General features: G+C 45.2%; 2 protein-coding genes across 5 annotated transcripts in view; one reads left to right on the forward strand and one right to left on the reverse strand.

Moving 5' to 3' along the window:
- Positions 1–17,187, forward strand: part of LOC147020168 (SCAN domain-containing protein 3-like) — a 60,564-nt gene that overhangs the window by 21,098 nt on the left and 22,279 nt on the right. The gene's annotated exons all lie outside the window — the stretch shown is intronic.
- Positions 1–17,187, reverse strand: part of LOC147020169 (kinesin light chain 1-like) — a 114,140-nt gene that overhangs the window by 15,547 nt on the left and 81,406 nt on the right. For all 4 annotated transcript variants that reach the window (XM_085895243.1, XM_085895245.1, XM_085895246.1 and 1 more), the window contains 5 exons: positions 16,432–16,481; positions 16,240–16,307; positions 14,287–14,392; positions 668–790; positions 436–560 (listed from right to left, as the gene is read on the reverse strand). In XM_085895243.1, coding sequence (XP_085751369.1) covers positions 436–560; positions 668–790; positions 14,287–14,392; positions 16,240–16,307; positions 16,432–16,481 — 472 coding nt within the window. The remainder of the gene's footprint in view (positions 1–435; positions 561–667; positions 791–14,286; positions 14,393–16,239; positions 16,308–16,431; positions 16,482–17,187) is intronic.

The raw sequence follows: 17,187 nt of genomic DNA on the forward strand, positions 1-17,187 counted from the left end.
TTATTATCCTTAACCTTGATCCACATACAATCCAACAACTCAGTTACTCACAACCTCACAAAAATCTACACTCTTCCTTCCTTAAGGATACAACAATATTTTACAGATTACTACACCTCCCAATTTATTTTTCCTGTCTAAATTAGATGCCTTGGACCTCCTAAATTTGACTTCTAATTACTTTCCACATCATTTTAAGCTTCACTTTCTGCAATTATAATCATAATCCTCAATACTTACTCAATTGTCATTAATGTTATGACAATACTTAAACTCCTAGCATTGGTATAGAACACTTTTAAATCCTCAGTCTCCCCCACCCCCAAACTTCCACTGAAGTGCTGTGAGGTGTGGTCCTTTCTTTGCATTTGCATCTCCTGGTTCTTCTCTTATTACAATGTTATGCGAGTACATACACTGAACCACAAGCCTTACCAGTTGTTTTTGCCACAGGTCTCTCGCCCTCCTCCACCCTTCAACCTCATCATAAGCTTCTCGCTACTCCGTCTGATAGAGGCTCGCAGTCGACTGAATGAGCCACTCCGCTTTAGGTTTCCACCCTGCAAATGAGAGAGATTTATTTTTGAGAATGACCTTGACTTTTCAAATGAGCTGCTGTGCATTGCCAGCAGGGTATTCCACAAATGATCGTTAATGAAAATCTTACCTCATTGCGCTCGCACTTGCCCTCATTTCCATTATGTGCCTTTGCTTCAGTTCCAGGCATCTCTCCCTGGAAATCCATGCCATTTCCTCCTAATCCCTCACTTGCCTTCCCTGCAAAACCTCCCTGCAGGGAATGATAATTGGGGATAACTATTAAAGCAGTTTCTAACTTTCACTCAAAAGATGAAGATTTCCAAATGTTTGCACTGGTTTTGTTGTCAGCATGCAGACTTTTTCAAATGACTAACATCGTGTGCAGGTGTAGAAATTAATGGATTTTTAATTTACATGGAACAAGTCCTGAACAAAACAAGTTCGAATTGCGAACATACCCCGTAGGAGTTCATTTGTACAACTCTCAGGTGAGCGATAGTACGGACGACAGATAGTTTTGAAATTTGGTAAGATTTTCATCGCATCAGAAAAAGAAACCAGAACACATCACAAGAGTGAGGCGAGTTTCGTATTATCATTTGCGACTTAATTTTGCATTGGGCATCGCCCAGCGCATTTAATTATTATTATTATTTCCAATTTTAAGAAAATGGGCAGAAAGGGCCGTTTCTCGGCCCAAAGTGCCGGAATCGCACGTTGGGCTCAGTTAATGCATGGGGAATGGTCTCAAGAATATACCTGTCAAGTTTGGTTCGGTTCCGTTAACGAACAACTGAGAAATAGCATTTAAAAAAAAATTAGGCCTAGAGGGCAATTTGTCAGCCCAAAGGGCCATAATCTCACTTTGGGCTCAGTTAATGCCTGCAGAGCACTGATCTCTACTACTGGATTGGTCATGACGGCTCGTGCGTGAAGCCACCGGAAGTGCACTTTCCGCCATCTTGTCTGCCCCAAAAGAAGCGAACTGTCGTAACACGCAACGTTGAACCGGGCCCAGCCGATTTTGCAAAATATATTTCTTCAAATATATTTCAACTTCTGTCTAATATTTTAATGGATTTTAAAGTAAATTACTGTTCCTATTACTCAATCGAATTCCGGAAAATTCCCTTGGAGCTCCTTGGCAATTGCAAGGAGGCGATCAATGCATATTATGAGGCCCGACACAGGGTTGGATCGGAAAACAAACATAGGCATAACATCCAAGTTACATTAGGCTCCAGGTCACTTCATCAATAACAAAACAAAAGTTATGTTTTTTATGTTATTTAAAATATGTTTTGTTATTTTAGGCAATTTTTTGTTATTCTACGTTTCTTAATGTTTTCGGGGCAAGGTTTTAAGCTACGAGATGTTGGCTTGAAGGCCGTTTTGAGACCAAAGTTCGCAGGCAAAAGTTAACCATGACGAGGCCAATAACTCCATACATCGCCTTTCAATGTCCAACACATCCTGAAACCTTATAAATATAATATCCTTCTCGTAAATAATATCATGTTGCTGTGTACTTTTCTCACAGGCAGCGTGGGGTACCCCCCATCTCAACACTCCTTGTGTGTTATACAATGTAAAGTTCAAAACATATTCAGGAGGTACGTGTTATAAACTGAAAAATTACATCAATAAATGAAGAAGATGATAAGACTGCTTTCATTTTGCACACAATGTTTTAGAATGTACAAACTTCAGGTTAAATCAACATTCCCCTACCATTTGGAGTGGGGGAAGGAACCCCCCCCCATCAGACTCTCCCCCTCAGTCACTTCCCTCCCTTACACCATGGATCCCTTCCATCCCACCTCTCTTTCTTCTCTTAATGTTGTCAACTTTATATGTACTCAGGGATCAGGACTCGGACCATTACTATTAATTATTTACATCAATGATTTGGAGAGAGGGGTGAAGAGGTTTTCCAAATTTGCAGATGACACAAAGCTTGGAGGGAAGGTGGATAGCTGAGGGGGTAGTGATCAGATTCAGGAAAGTGTTGATACTCTCATAGATTGAGCTAAAGATTGGAGAATGTAATTTAACCTGAGCAAGTGTAAGGTGTTGGGGATGGGGAAGAAGTTCTTCCGAAGAACAATATAAATAGAGATTACAGGATACAAGGGGTAATGTTGGAGTGTGTCACATGAGGGAAGGATCTCGGGGTGGTAAGAGATATGGGAGGTAAGCAGGCAGCACAGTGTTAGGCAGCAAAATGTGAAGCAAATCTGGTTTTCAGTTGTATTTGGAGGGGGATCAATTATATATCAAAAGAGTTGTTAACATAGCCTAGGAATTTAGTGAGGGCCACATCTAGAATATTGTGTGCAGTTTTGGTCACCACAACTCAGGAAGGACATCACTGCCATGTCGAAGGGTTCAACGCAGGGCGAACAGATTGTTTCTGGGCCTCACTCGACTCAGCTGAGGAGCAGTTGAAGGAGACAGGGCTTTATGCAATAGAAAGAAAGAGGTTACGAGGCGATATGATTGAGATGTTTAAGGTATTGAAGGGCATTGACAAAATAAGTGCAGAAGAATTATTCAACAGAGTAGACACAGTGATCGCACCAGGGGCATTGCTTGAGAGTGACCTCTGGAATATACCTGTCAAGTTTGGTTCGGTTCCGTTTACGAACAACCGAGAAATAGCAATTTTTAAAAAAATGGGCCGAAAGGGCCGTTTGTCGGCCCAAAGGGCCATAATCTCACTTTGGGCTCAGTTAATATCTGCAGAGTGACCTCAAAAATATACCTGTCAAACTTGGTCCGTTTCTTTCACGAATAACCGAGAAATAACAATTTTAAGAAAATGGGCCAAAATGGGCCGTTCCTCGGCCCGAAGGTCCGCAATCGCACTTTGGGCTCAGTTAATGCCTGCGCATATGTGTCGAGTATATGCCTGTCAATTTTCATCGAATTCTGTTAACGAATAATGGAGAAATAGACGTTCAAATGAACTGTACACAAGAAAAGAGAGAACGCAAGTGGCGCTTAGACCCCGTGGGGTGGATGACCCCACGGGGTAAAAATGAAAAGGAGATGCATGTTGTTGCTGTCGGTGATGCTTTTTTAAAAATTAAAGTTCATCTTATCTGAAGATTACAGATGTCCACTGCAAATATTAGTGTCTGGTATCAATAATGCTTCTCACTTCAGTCATCTATGCTGATGCCAATCACAAAAAGGGGACCGAACAATACAGGAAACCCTCCAATACCATGGGGGTTAGGTTCCGGGAAAAGTCCGTGATAGTTGAAACCGCGACATGGAAACCAAGGGCCAATGGGAAAGCGGGGGGGGGGGGGGGTACAGCTCCTTGACTTTGAGAAAATATTGACAAAGATCACCAATAGCCATAAACAAACATTACTTTTCAAATAAATACAGAAATATACTGTAGGCCAAAAGTGGGTGGACACCAGCTCATCCAACATCTCATTCCAAAATCATGGGCATTAACATGGAGTTGGTCCACCCTTTGCTGCTCTAACAGCCTCTACTCTTCTGGGAAGGCTTTCCACAAGATGTTGGAACAGTGCTGCAGGGATTTGCTTCCATTCAGCCAAAAGAGCATTGGTGAAGTCAGGCACTGATGTTTTGTGATTAGGTCTGGCTCACAGTTGGCATGACAATTCATCCAAAAGATGTTCGATGGGGTTGAGGTCAGAGTTCTGTGCAGGCCAGTCAAGTTCATCCACACCGATCTCAACAAACTATTTATGTGTGGACCTCACTTTGTGCATGGGGGCATTATCATGCTGAAACAGGAAAGGGCCTTCCCCAAACTTGCCACAAAGTTGGAAGCACAGAATTATCTCGAATGTCATTCTATGCTGTAGCATTAACATTTCCCTTCACTGGAACTAAGGGGCCTAACCCGAACCATGAAAAACAGCCCCAGACAATTATTCCTCCTCCACCAAACTTCAAAGTTGGCACTATGCATTCGGGCAGGTAGCGTTTACCTGGCACCCACGAAACCCAGATTTTTCCGTCAGACTGCCATATGGTAAAGCATGATTCATCACTCCAGAGAACACCTTTCCACTGCTCCAGAGTCCAATGGCGGTGAGCTTTACAACACTCCAGCCCATGCTTGGCATTATGCATAGTAATCTTAGGTTTGTGTGCGGCTGCTCGGCCATGGAAACCCATTTCATGAAGCTCACGACGAACAGTGCTTGTGCTAATGTTGCTTCCAGTCAGTTTGGAACTCGGTAGTGAGTGTTGCAATTGCCAATAGACAATTTTTTCACACTACGTGCTTCAGCACTCAGCGGTCCTGTTCTGTGAGCTTGTGTGGTCCACCACCTTGTGGCTGAGCTGTTGTTGCTCCGAGACGTTTCCACTTCACAATAACAGCACTTGTTGACCGGGACAGCTCTGACAGGACAGAAATTTGACGAACTGACTTGTTGGAAAGGTGGCATCCTTTGAAGGTGCCACATTGAAAGTCACTGAGCTGTTAAGTATGGCCCATCCTACTGCCAACATTTCTCTATGGAGATTGCATGGCTGTGTGCTTGATTGTATACACCTGTCAGCAATGGGTGTGGCTAAAATAGTTGAATCCACTAATTAGAAAGTGTGTCCGCATACTTTTGGACATGTAGTGTAGAAATGAAGCATGTTAACATTGAAATAAACATGAAAATACAATAAATACGGTGCAAATTAAACAAAAACACAAGAGTTTTACTTTTTAAATCTATTACAAAACGGTGAAGTGGGTGATGGTAAGCATATTACGTACAAGCACTGTACTCTGCCGTAAATAGAAACCACAAGATTTTGCTTGGAATGATGCTGTTGGAGGGGGAGGGGGTGGAGTGGAGTCAGGGAAGGGTGAGTTGGAAAATATGAGCGGGGAAGGCGATTCAGCGAACGGAAATCAGCATTAACTTTATGACGTAGGCACCTGCAGCATTTCCACAAACATGATCCTTAAATCACCTTACTGTGATGTATTACTATGTTGCGTCTGTGCATGCGTGGACGGGGCCTGCTGTGCGGTGGTCGGATTAAAATCTTGTTGGACAATGGTGAAGTTCTAGTAACCCGTGTTTCTCTTTGCCTCTTGACACGCATTTCGTTTCTGGGAGAACTGGACATCTGGTGACAAGGATAAACTATTTTGCCTTGGAGACTGACTTGTTCTCTCTTCCTGAAGTCATAGCCACATTTGGGGCAATTGGAGAGTTTAAAGCTGTAAAGGAACAGTGGTCGCTGTATGGGGAGCGTATGCAGCACTATTTCACAGCCAACGACATTACGAGTGTGGAGACGACATTAATGGGAGTCGTCCCATTTTCGGAGCTGATTGAAGTCATTGAACAACACTGGAATCCAAGACCGTCGGTGATTGTGCAGCGCAACAAACTGAACATCTGCAATCAAGAAGGGGGTGAGTCCATTTCGGATTATGTCGCAGCCTTTCCTAAATTGGCTTAATGGTGTGAACATGGAGGTAATCTCGAGGAAATGCTACAGGATCGGTTAATCTGTGGAGTAACGAACGATCGCATCCAACAGATTACTGACAGAAACAACGTTGGATTTCGACAAGGACCTGAATTTGGCTTCGTCAATGAAACTGGTGGAAAAGAACGCATTGGATCTCTGCGAACATACCAGAGTAGTGCGAGATCAGGGAGCAGTAAACAAGATGACGAGTTTGAATAGCCGCCAGACCCCCACGCTTGATCTTTTGAAGAGGGGTGCACAGTAAAATGTGATTGCAGTGGATGGATGGCTCATAATTAAGTTAGCGAGTGTTCAGATAGAAATGTGGACTGTTATAAATGTGGCAAAAAGGGTCACTTTGCAAGAGTCTGTCATTCAAAACCCAAAGCAATCCTAAGAGCAAGAACAGCTCTCTACAGGGAATGAGCAAAAGGTCTCAATACAAGACATATCAGTTAGAGGAGGAAAATGAAGAAGACACGTACAGTCTTTTTCATAAATCGAGCAACCAAGTGAAATCCAAACCACTGGTTGTGAGGTTGAAGGTACAAGGCAGCAAAGTGCAGATGCAAAAAGATACAAGGTCTTCGGTAGTATCAAAGGGTAGAGGAGCTCCTTGTGAGCCAACAGCAATCCATATCCAGTGCCCAACTGTGTTTGTGGACGTCCTCCTGCAGTTGGATTACTTCTTATTAGGAGGTTGGTGGCAGGATTTGCAATCCGGCCACCGTAAAACATTTCAGAAGCATAAAAAAAAAAAAATCTGAAAACCCACTCCGTGGGAGTACCTCCTGTGCAGCTTCCCTTCGCAGGGCAGCTCACCGGATGACGGGATTGGGGCAAAGCCTTTGGGAACTCCAATCTTTGATGATAGGAGGGAAACCACGGGGTAACATTCCCGGGTCAGATTGAGAGAGAGAGAGTGTGTCGGGGTGCTGCTGAGGTGTCGTCCATCAGATGGCGGTCTCCTTGTTTTAAACTGAGGCGGTCCCTTTGGGTGGGTGCCTGGAATGTCCTGTCCCTAAGAGGATGATCACCTGTCACTGTTATCATCTGAGCTCAAGCATTCAGACATCGGTATTGCAGTACTCTCTGATGTTCGGAGACTGGATTGCGGCGAGATCATGGCGGGTGGTTACACCTATTATTGGTCTGTATTGGTCTGGTCACTCTGATGGTTACCATGCCCAAGGAGTTGCTGTAGCTGTGTCCAATAAGCTGACAAAAACGATAACTGAGGTAACACCGGTCAACGAGCGTATTATGAGACGAATAGAAGGATTCGTCACTCCTTGGGTGTCATTTCCCTGGTCTCTGCATATGCTCCGACTGAGGCGAGTGATCTCACCCTGAAGGATGCACTTAATGCCACGCTCGAGTCTGTAGTTGATTAGTGCCCCAGGCGAGATACACTTCTAGTCTTAGGGGATTTCAATGCATCGACTGGAACTGATAGGGATGGTTACGAGACATGTGTTGGTCCCCATAGGTCTGGAACTGTGAACTAGAATAGCAACAAGTCCCTTGACTTTGCAAGAAGCCATGGACTTAGGGTGGCTGGTTCATGGTTTCAGCGTGCACAAGCTCATCGCTGGACTTGGTATTCCAACGCTGGTGGTGTGGCAAAGCAGATTAACCATGTGCTCGTTGATGGTCGCTGGAGGATGATCCAGAACTGCAGGGTCTACCGGAGTGACCAGTTCCTCAATACTGCCCCCTGGCTTGTTGTAGCAACTCTTAAGTTGCACCTCAAATCCAGGAGAATGGTACCATCTCAGCCAAGGCTGGATGTTGGCAAGCTCAAGGATGAGAGGGTAGCTGAGGAGTTTGCCAACAGGCTGAGTGGAGATTTGGGGGGTCTGGGGTATGTTTCGGTTGGGAACCGAGTTGGGTTTGTTTGGGTTGGGCTTTAGGGGATCCTGAAGAGTTGTGGAGTGCCTTCAAGACCACCGTCCTTGATGTTGCCAGTAGATGTTTTGGAACTCACCGGAGGGCGAAGAAGAATTTTGTCTCTCAAGGGACACTGGCTACCATTGCCCAGAGTCGCAGGGCCAGGCAAAATGGCAAAGCTGAGCTGTTCAAGGAGCTGAGGTGTAAAACTGTAAGTGCATTGAGGGCGGACAAGGAGGCCTATGTGCGAGGAATCTGTGAGGGGGTAGAGCTGGACGAGAATCAAGCGATTCTCGTCCAGCTTACAGGGAAATTCGAGCATTGCGTTCATCCAAGCCCGTCCCTCGGTGTAGCTGGGCCGGTTACTTTGAACAGTTGTACCAGGCTGGTCTACCAGCTGTCGAGTTAGACGTCAGGGGTGTTACAATCCCAATTGCTGACCCTCCAATCAACTGTGGTCCACCTTCGTTTTTGGAAACACAGGCTGCGGTGAACCAGTTGAAATGGGGTAAATCTCCATTTCAAGGCCATCTCCACTCATGGCTCGCAGACTTCCTCTCCTGTTGCAGTCAACGTGTGGCCCTAAATTGAGTTCTTTCATCCCCTCTTCCTGTGCAGGCTGGAGTTCCTCAAGGTAGCGTTCTGGGCCCTGTTCTTTTTCTGGTTTTCATCAATGATCTCTCCGACTCTCTGGAAACCCTCTATTTCTCTTTGCCGACGACTCCACCCTCTGCCGTACCATCTGTCATCCCTCAGACCGGCAAGCAGCAGCTTCTTCACTCACTGCAGATCTGGATAAAATCACAAACTGGTCCAACACGTGGAACATGTCTTTCAATCCAGACAAATCTCACACTCTCACTATGTCTCTTTGAAAGGACCGTTTAGAAAACCCCCCCATCCACTTTCTCAACAATCCTCTGGAAGAAATCTTTTCTTTCAAGCTTCAGGGTCTCACTATCTGCCATGACCTTTCCTGAGAAAGTCACATTTCCAACCTCGCCTCAAAAGCCAGTCGCCGACTGGGAATCCTCCGTCGTGCAAAGTCCTTCCTCGGCCCTCTTGAGCTCCTGACCACTTACAAAGCTTTTGTCCGTAGCCTGATGGAGTACTGCTCTCCCCTCTGGGCTGGTGCTCCGAGCTCCCACCTTTCTCGGCTTCACGCTGTCTAAACCAGGGCATTTAAGATCATCGGCATCTCCCGCAATGAAGCCGAGTCTTTGGGCCTTTCACTCAATCACCGCAGGTTGGTCGGTGGTCTTTCTGTCTTCTACCGACTCCTCTCCAGCCTTGCCCCCCCTCCCCCGCTCTCTCTGCGATTTGTCCCCACCACATTTCCACAGGGTGCTCAAGGTCCGCCAACAACCCCCTTCTGGTAAAACTACCAAAATCACGAATCACTGCTCATCTTCACTCTTTCATTCCTCTTTTTTCCCGCCTTTGGAATAAACTTCCTCACTCTATTCTTTCCCATTCTTCCCTCCAGGCTTTCAAAACAGCTGTTCACCACCACCTCTTATCTTCCCCCCTCCAAATCACCAATCTTTTCTACCCCCGATAATCCACCCAAGCCCACTTCCTTCAATTCCCCTGCTTTCCTTCCTGAAAGTCCCTGTAATGTCCATCTTCTCTTCGCCATGTTCCCTGTCCCATCCCCATCCCTCTCCCTTCCAAAGTTCACCTAATGTGTCTGTTCCCCACTGTTTTGTCCCTTCCACTCCCACCCCTCTTGTCTCATGCCCCCTTGCTGTGAGTTGTGTGTTAGCTCTCATACGAGCCTCGACAAGGAATACAAAAAAAAAAAAAAAAGCTCCAGGGATCTGTGGCATCCATGCTGAACTTCTCAAAGCTGGTGGAAATACTGCACTCGTGTCATTGCATGCAGTTCCTTGCTCTGTCTGGAACACAAACATCATCCCAACTGAATAGAAGAGGGGCCTTGTTGTCCCTCTATGGAAAGGGAAGGGTGATCGCCAAGACTGCAACAACTACCGAGGGGTGATGCTGCTCTTAGTGCCGGGCAAGGACTTTGCTCAGATAATTCTTGATAGGGTTCGCCACCATCTGCTTGAGCACCAGCGTCCAGAGTAGTCAGGCTTTAGACCAGAGGTCAATGATTGACCATATCCTTGCTCTTCGCATCTTCACCAAACATAAACAAAAGTTTCGGTAGGGGCTGCTTGCAGCCTATGTTGATCTCTGCCAAGCGTTTGATTCAGTGAATCGCGATGCCCTCTGGAGGATTTTTGGTCTTCGTGGGGTGCTTACAAAACTGATCGATCTGACGTCTGAACTATACTCTGGTACTGAGAGTGCTGTGAGATGTGGTGGTACCATCTCTGACTTATTTCCACTTGTTACTGGAGTTTGTCAGGGGTGTTTACTGGCCCCCACACTTTTCAGCACTTGTATGGACTGGATTATCGGGATGATGTCGGAGAGATCAAGCTGCAGAGCATCGTTTGGGAACGTCAAGATCTCTGACCTTAATTTCGCAGATGATGCAGTCATCATTGCAGAGACAAAAGATATCCTTTTGGGGGCCTTCGAGGTGCTGATTGAGGAGTCAGAGCCGCTGGGATTATGGGTTTCCTGGGTCAAAACTAAGATCCAGGCTTTCAATGACATCTTGGATGCTGCTATCCTGTCTGTACCTGTTTGTGGTGAGGATGTTGAGGTCATGGAAAGATTCACTTACCTTGGCAGTGATATTCATGTCTCTACTGGCTGTCAGTCAGAGGTCAACAGACGTCTGGGTCAGGCCTGTGGAGTCATGGATTTACTGGATCATTGAGTGTGGCGCTGCCGGTACCTGTGTGGGAGGATGAAAGTTCGAGTCTTCAGGTCTTTGGTGCTTCCAGTCTTGCTCTATGAATATGAGACTTGGACTCTGACCGGGGATCTGAGATGGAGACTTAATTCCTATGGTACCAGGTCTCTTTGGAGAGTCCTTAGCTATCGCTGGTTGGACTTTGTGTCCAACGAGAGGTTGCTGAGAGACTTAAATAGGATTTGTTACCTGCGTAGTCCGTGAGTATCCGCTGTGGCTGTATGTACACGTGGCTCGTTTTCCCGACGCTGATCCTGCTCACCAGATTCTCTCAGCGAGGGAGCCTCGCGAGTGGATGTGGCCAATGGGCCGACCACGTACCTCGTGGTTACAACAGGTTGATCAGCATCTCAAGGAGATGGGGTTGAGACAGGCATCTGCCTGGGGGATGGCCAAACGGAGGCCCCTGAGTATCGCCGGAAAGTGGACGCAGCGATGCGATATTATGGTGCATGCTTCCATACCTGACCTGACCTGGTATCACTAATTTGTGAGGCTTTGCTCCAGGAGAAGTGGAGGGCAGACAACCCAAACAAACCCACAATCTGCCCCAGTCAGACCATACTACGCACACATACTGGTGAACCTGTGGATATTGTGGGAGAATGTGAAGTCGCTGTGAGGTATGGCACACAGAAGGCAGAGTTGACCTAAATGGTGGTGAGAGGTTCAGGGCCCAGTCTGCTGGGACGGGATTGGCTCCGAGCAATCCGGTTGAATCGGTAGGAGGTGAACAACCTTAATGCCAGTGATCAATTGAGGAAACTCCTTAAGGACTATGGAGATCTTTTCGCATTGGAGCTGGGAAAACTGAAAGGAATGGAGGTGGAGCTAGATATTGACCAAAATGCAATTCCTGTTTGTGAAAGCCCACCTGATACCATTTTCGCTGAGAGACGAGGTAGATCAGGAGTTGGATCAGTTGTAAAGGCTGGGATCATAGAACCTGTACAATTTTCTCATTGGGCAGCTCCGATCGTTCTGGTTATGAAAGGAGATGGCTCAGTTCGGATATGCAGAGATTATTAGGTTACAGTCAATCCGGCAGCCCTCTCAGACACTTACTCCATTCCGCGCATTGATGAGTTGTTCACAAAACTTTCTGGGGAGAAACTCTTCACAAAGCTAGACTTCAGCCATGCCTACCAGCAGTTGGTTTTGTCAAAAACTTCGCGTGAATTTGTCACAATAAACACACATCGGGGATTGTTCCGATACACACGCTTACCACTTGGCGTGTCAAAGGCGCCATCTGTGTTCCAACGCACAATGGAAAATTTGCTGGTGGGGATTCCAGGAGTCGTGGTCGACCTTGATGATTTGTTTGTAACGGGAGATTCCATTAGCACCCATCTTTGCAACCTTAAGAGTGTCTTGAAGAAGTTGCAAGATGCAGGATTACGATTACAGTGACATAAATGCGTTTTTCTTGCTGCTGAAGTCACATACCTCAGCCACAAGTTAACTGTGAACGGGATACAGCCAACGGATGAGAAGGTCAGGGTGATCACCGAGGCACCGGCACCAAAGAATGTAAACGAACTGAAATCCTTCTTAGGGCTACTGAACTACGAACAAGCATATGGTCAGATTAACTGATTGGGGCAGAAGAAGAACAGCAGACATTTACAGGGAAATTCGTCAAAATCAAATCCAGAAGAGATGGAGTACCATTGACTGAGATCTGGATCGGGAAATTGACAGATTGTGTCAGTCCCAAAGAGTTGCAGAACACCTTTGCTGAAGTGCCAAGGCAGGTGAGAGAGGTACCCACATTCAGCCAACTGGCATGATGACAATTTAAGTCACCACATTTGAGGAAGAGAGTTGGGATGAGTGGATAGAAGGTGGTTCATGTTTTCGGCGAGCAAGATGTAAATGGAGTTCCCACTGTTTGGTGGATGGGACAACACACATAAAAACAAGAGGTGGGAGCGGAGGGAAGCAGTAGCCAGAGGTATTCTTGGGAGTGTGGAGGAGTGAGGGTACTGCATGAAAAGTGAGGAATAGAGTTTTTGATGACGAGAGCAACTCCGCCGCCAGGACGAGGTTCAGGTCTATCATACCGGAGGAGGGAGTAACCAGGGAGAGAAACTAAGGAGTTAGAGATGTCTTGAAGGAGGAAAGTTTCTGTTAAGCCGATCATGTCTGGTTTGTCAATGGCAACCTGTATGGAGAGATGTCAGTCAGGTTAGAGCGAATGCCCAGGATGATTGAGGTCCACACTGTTAAAGAAGAGGGAGGTAGGGGGAGGATTTGGGTGCAGCGAACGGGAGGAGGGTAGGACGAGGGAGGAGAGGGGGAGGTCGGGAGAGGGGGAGGTCGGGAGAGTTGTTGACAAGGGGGAGAGAGGAGATTGCAGAAGAGCTAGGGGAGAGGGCCGGATGGGGAGGACAAAAGATGAGGTGGTGATGGGATGAGGCACAGTGGGGAGTAATAAGAGAGGGAAGGAGGAGATTGGAGGAATGAGTTCCGGAAGAGAGAGGGTGGGGGAAGGAGGCAGCTGATTTGAGAAGGAGGGGTGAGGGAAAGTTTGAGAGTGAAGGGAGATGATGAGAGCGGGTACAGCCATGGGGGAGGAGGGAGAAGGGAGGGGTGGGGAGAGGGGAAGGATGAGGTTGGGTAGTGGTATTATAAAGATGGGAGCGGGCAGGGGGAGGAACAAGATTTGAGGAGTGGGAGGTGTGATGAGGAAATTTGACACGGGATGGAAGAAAGATCGAGGAGGAGGAGGAGGAGGAGGAGGAGAAGGAGAAGAAGAAGAAGAAGAAGGAGAAGGAGGAGAAGAAGAAGAAGAAGGAGGAGAAGGAGAAGGAAAAGAAGTAGAATAAGGAGGAGAAGGAGGAGGGGAAGAAGGAGAAGAAGAGAAGGAGGAGAAGACAGTTCAAAGGGAGTTGAAACATTGTAAAAGAACGTTTTTTGTTTTTTTTTGAAGATTGGTCAGAGGGGGGCAGAGTTAAGGAAAAGTGAGAAGAAAAGAGCATGAAGGTGTGTGGTGAGTACCTTCACAATCAAAATGGGATTGGAAAGGTGCATTGGCAAAGAAGAGAAGCAAGAGGAGGTCGAGGAAGTTACATTAATGGTTATGGGAGGTATAAAGTGAGAAGGGAAAATGAATATATATGGAACCACTGTCTGTTACCTCTCAGTGCTGGGGAGTGACAGTTCACAGAACCGTCACACAACATCGTCCTTCCCTGATTAAAGTTGCCCAAAGTTTATCCCAACTTTTTAAAGCCAGAAAATGTATGCAACTCAGCAGAAATAAATGGAGTGTGTTTGATGATTCAAAAGGCATCATTATACCCATGCCATTAGCACTTATTTAGTGAAGTCAAATGCCAAGCAAGTATTCTGAAAATATTTTTAAAAATTGTTCAGCAAGTGCAATGACGAAGGAAATCCCTTAAATTTTACAAATGTCATACAAGGTAAGGTATGTGTTGACTCTGGAGGAAAGTTGTGATTGGGTGGTAGAGTATGTTGAGGTTGGGTGTGAGGTTGGGGGAGTGCATTGTAAGACTATACAATCTGTACATCAATGGTTTTACTTTGCGTGAACGAGAAGTGCAGGCATCCAGTATATTTGCAGCTTCCATCTTCCCTTGGCGTTTGTATAGGGCGCTCAGGTTTCGCAGAGTACTTGCCAATGTCGAACTGCAAAATGAAGGACAATTGGTGGGAGCTGGAGGTTCATGTAGTGGATTAAAAGCCAAAATAATCCTTCCCTCATCCTCTCTACATTCTTCGGATCACAGAGAAACTTGGACACATTGCATACAGAAGTGCACGAGGACAGAGAAAGTACGTCACTGTACTTTTACACGAATTATAAGGACTTTAGACAATAGAATAATCAACATTATGTGATTGGAGCTTGGGATCCCAGCATTATGCACTGTGCTCAGATAAAGAATGCCAAACAGTCCAAAGGGTTCATTCTACTTGTGGCTCAACGATCACTTATACTGATTCTAATGTAACATACTCTGTTGCAGAGTGTCAGTGCTGCAAAAGCAGTTTCTTGGCAAAGGTTACACTGGGGTGGTTTTTCATTGCTTTCCCAGAATTAGTTAGGGTCGAGAATTTGGTGAGGTTGCACCGTGGGATCTTTAACATCCACCAACTAGAGAGTTCATAGAACATAATACCCCATGCATTGTTCAAGTATAATCAGTTTTAATAAAATAATTAATTTAAAGATCATTAAAAAAAACAAATATACAGAAGTTCAGCACTACTGAAGCAGTCTTATCTACCACCCATATACACTGTAATAAGACGACATTGAGTCACAGTTTAGGAGATGGAGGCTTAATTGATCACCATAGAATGCAGCGTCAATCGGCATCGTACATAGCCATATCTGCGGCCTCTTCTTCACCCCGTTACAGCACCCTCTCACATCCAAGCCATGCCCACTTACCAGGAGCTGTACTTGACAGCTCCTGTTGCATACACGACCCCATATAACTTGTCTGCAAAACAGTATGGAAAGTACTACAAAACTGGAGGTTCTTGAAAGTATTATGATGGTGATTTGTGTTCTTTCAAGTATATAACTCAATTTAAATAAAGGTTTAAAGGCACATAAATAAATCAATTCAGATTTTACCAGCATTTTACTCAGTGTATATTTCACCACCCTATTTACCACGCTACATTAATTATACGTGCCTGTAGTTTGTGTCCTTTATAACATTGTTAAAAACAGTAAATTTCCCATTTAGAATGATTTTCAATTTTGTTTGACTGCCAGGCAGACAGACAGAGTAAAAGTATTATATCACTCCCTTCTGCGCATGTGCAATTGGGACGAATTCAGAGCCAAAGTACTGCAAAACGGCAAACTTGTCTTCCAATTCAAAATATAACATTCTATTTAAATAAGTTGTTCTTCAATCATCAACTGAAAACAGACAAATGGCCAATTGCTTAACCATGCCTTTCGCTTCACATGTGTGGGGTAACTAATGCCAGGAGATGGGTCCCCCATTTAAAGTCCATCCGGAGGACGGCACACACACTGATGAATAATCATCCTGCCTGTGAAACAACGGGAGGACAGTTTATAGCTGGGCCGGAAATAAAACCCGGAGTGGACAGCTTAGGGGTGAGTGTGCTTACCTCTATGCCATCCTGCTAGCCTTCAGATTTACTTCTTCGACAAAATATTTCAATTATCAACCATGCCTTCGTGTGACAGTGCAGATCTTGATAAACCAAAATAAAAATGAACATATGAGGCTTGAGGCCAATGTTTGTGTCGACCTTTATTTGCATGGAGTAAAAACGATTTGTTCTCAACTTGTGCAGTCAAACATTAGATGCAGACCTCTGTTTGGCAGGAGAGTTGTGCTGCAGTCCATTTTATTGCCTGATAATACAGGTTTGCAATATTTTGGCTTTTAACTGGCAAGGCTAAATATTTTTGGGGTTTCTGGTACATATTAAAATCAGACAAAATGAAAACAAAGCAGAAAAACACTTAACAAGTGACTTACTTGTCCAGTTTGTTGCTCTTGTACCAACTGCCATAATCGGTGTGAGGAATCCCATCCTTACTCTGGCCCTAGTCGGAAGAGGGATTTTGAAAGTGTTCATTGTGAAGAGTTGGATGTTAATGTGTGGTGGAGTGACAGAAAAAGGAATTGGAAACTAAACGTAGTTTGTTTCATTGATGTAGCACAACCTACCTTGTTCAGTTCTCGTTCTTCTGCATGCATCCATATTGGTTGGTTTTCACCTGTGCAGACAACAATCACCTTTCAGAAACTTGTGCATAGGAGCCAAAAGGTAGGATCAGGTGGGATTGCAAATTGAACCTCCTTTGCTTCAGCTTTGTCACAGCTGTTGGGTGAGATTTCCTTTATGTGGAATATCAAAATGCAATCCAAAAGCCTCACATTAATGCCTTGGTTAAAAATTGTATCCCGAGACATTCTTATTTTCCAAAAGCATTCTTGCATGATTTTTGCTCGACATCAGCCAGTTGGAAATTTTATGCTTGCACCCAACCGTAAAGGATTTATGAACCGTTTTGGAATTTATGCAGGAATGTAGAGGTAAGGGTCCGTTGTGTCAAGTCGTCAAGTTTCAAAAAGGTACCTGAGAGATTGGTTATATGTGGAGAAATATTATCGTGTCCAGTGGGGTCTGCCTCTACCTGGACGGAGGGCCAAAGAGTTCTCTTGGAGGCTTACAGCTAAGATTCTCGGAGATTATGGCGAGCGCGGGAAGGAAAGGGCAGCAAAGGACGGAGGCACACAGGTTGTACTCGAACCCACATCAGATACACGGACATCAGCAAATTTTAAAAAATAATGATTTCATAAACGGAAAAATCAAGTTATAATGGAACAAATCAAGACATGAGGTAACCTAAATCTAATTTTGAGGCACCTCCACAAAGACTTAAATACAGACAAGGGGACAGAATAAAACAAAGAAAA

The sequence above is a fragment of the Eptatretus burgeri genome, chromosome 9 (genome assembly GCF_056783735.1).
Source record: "Eptatretus burgeri isolate ZD-2024b chromosome 9, Ebu_testis_v1, whole genome shotgun sequence".
In the NCBI taxonomy this organism is placed as follows: domain Eukaryota; kingdom Metazoa; phylum Chordata; class Myxini; order Myxiniformes; family Myxinidae; genus Eptatretus; species Eptatretus burgeri.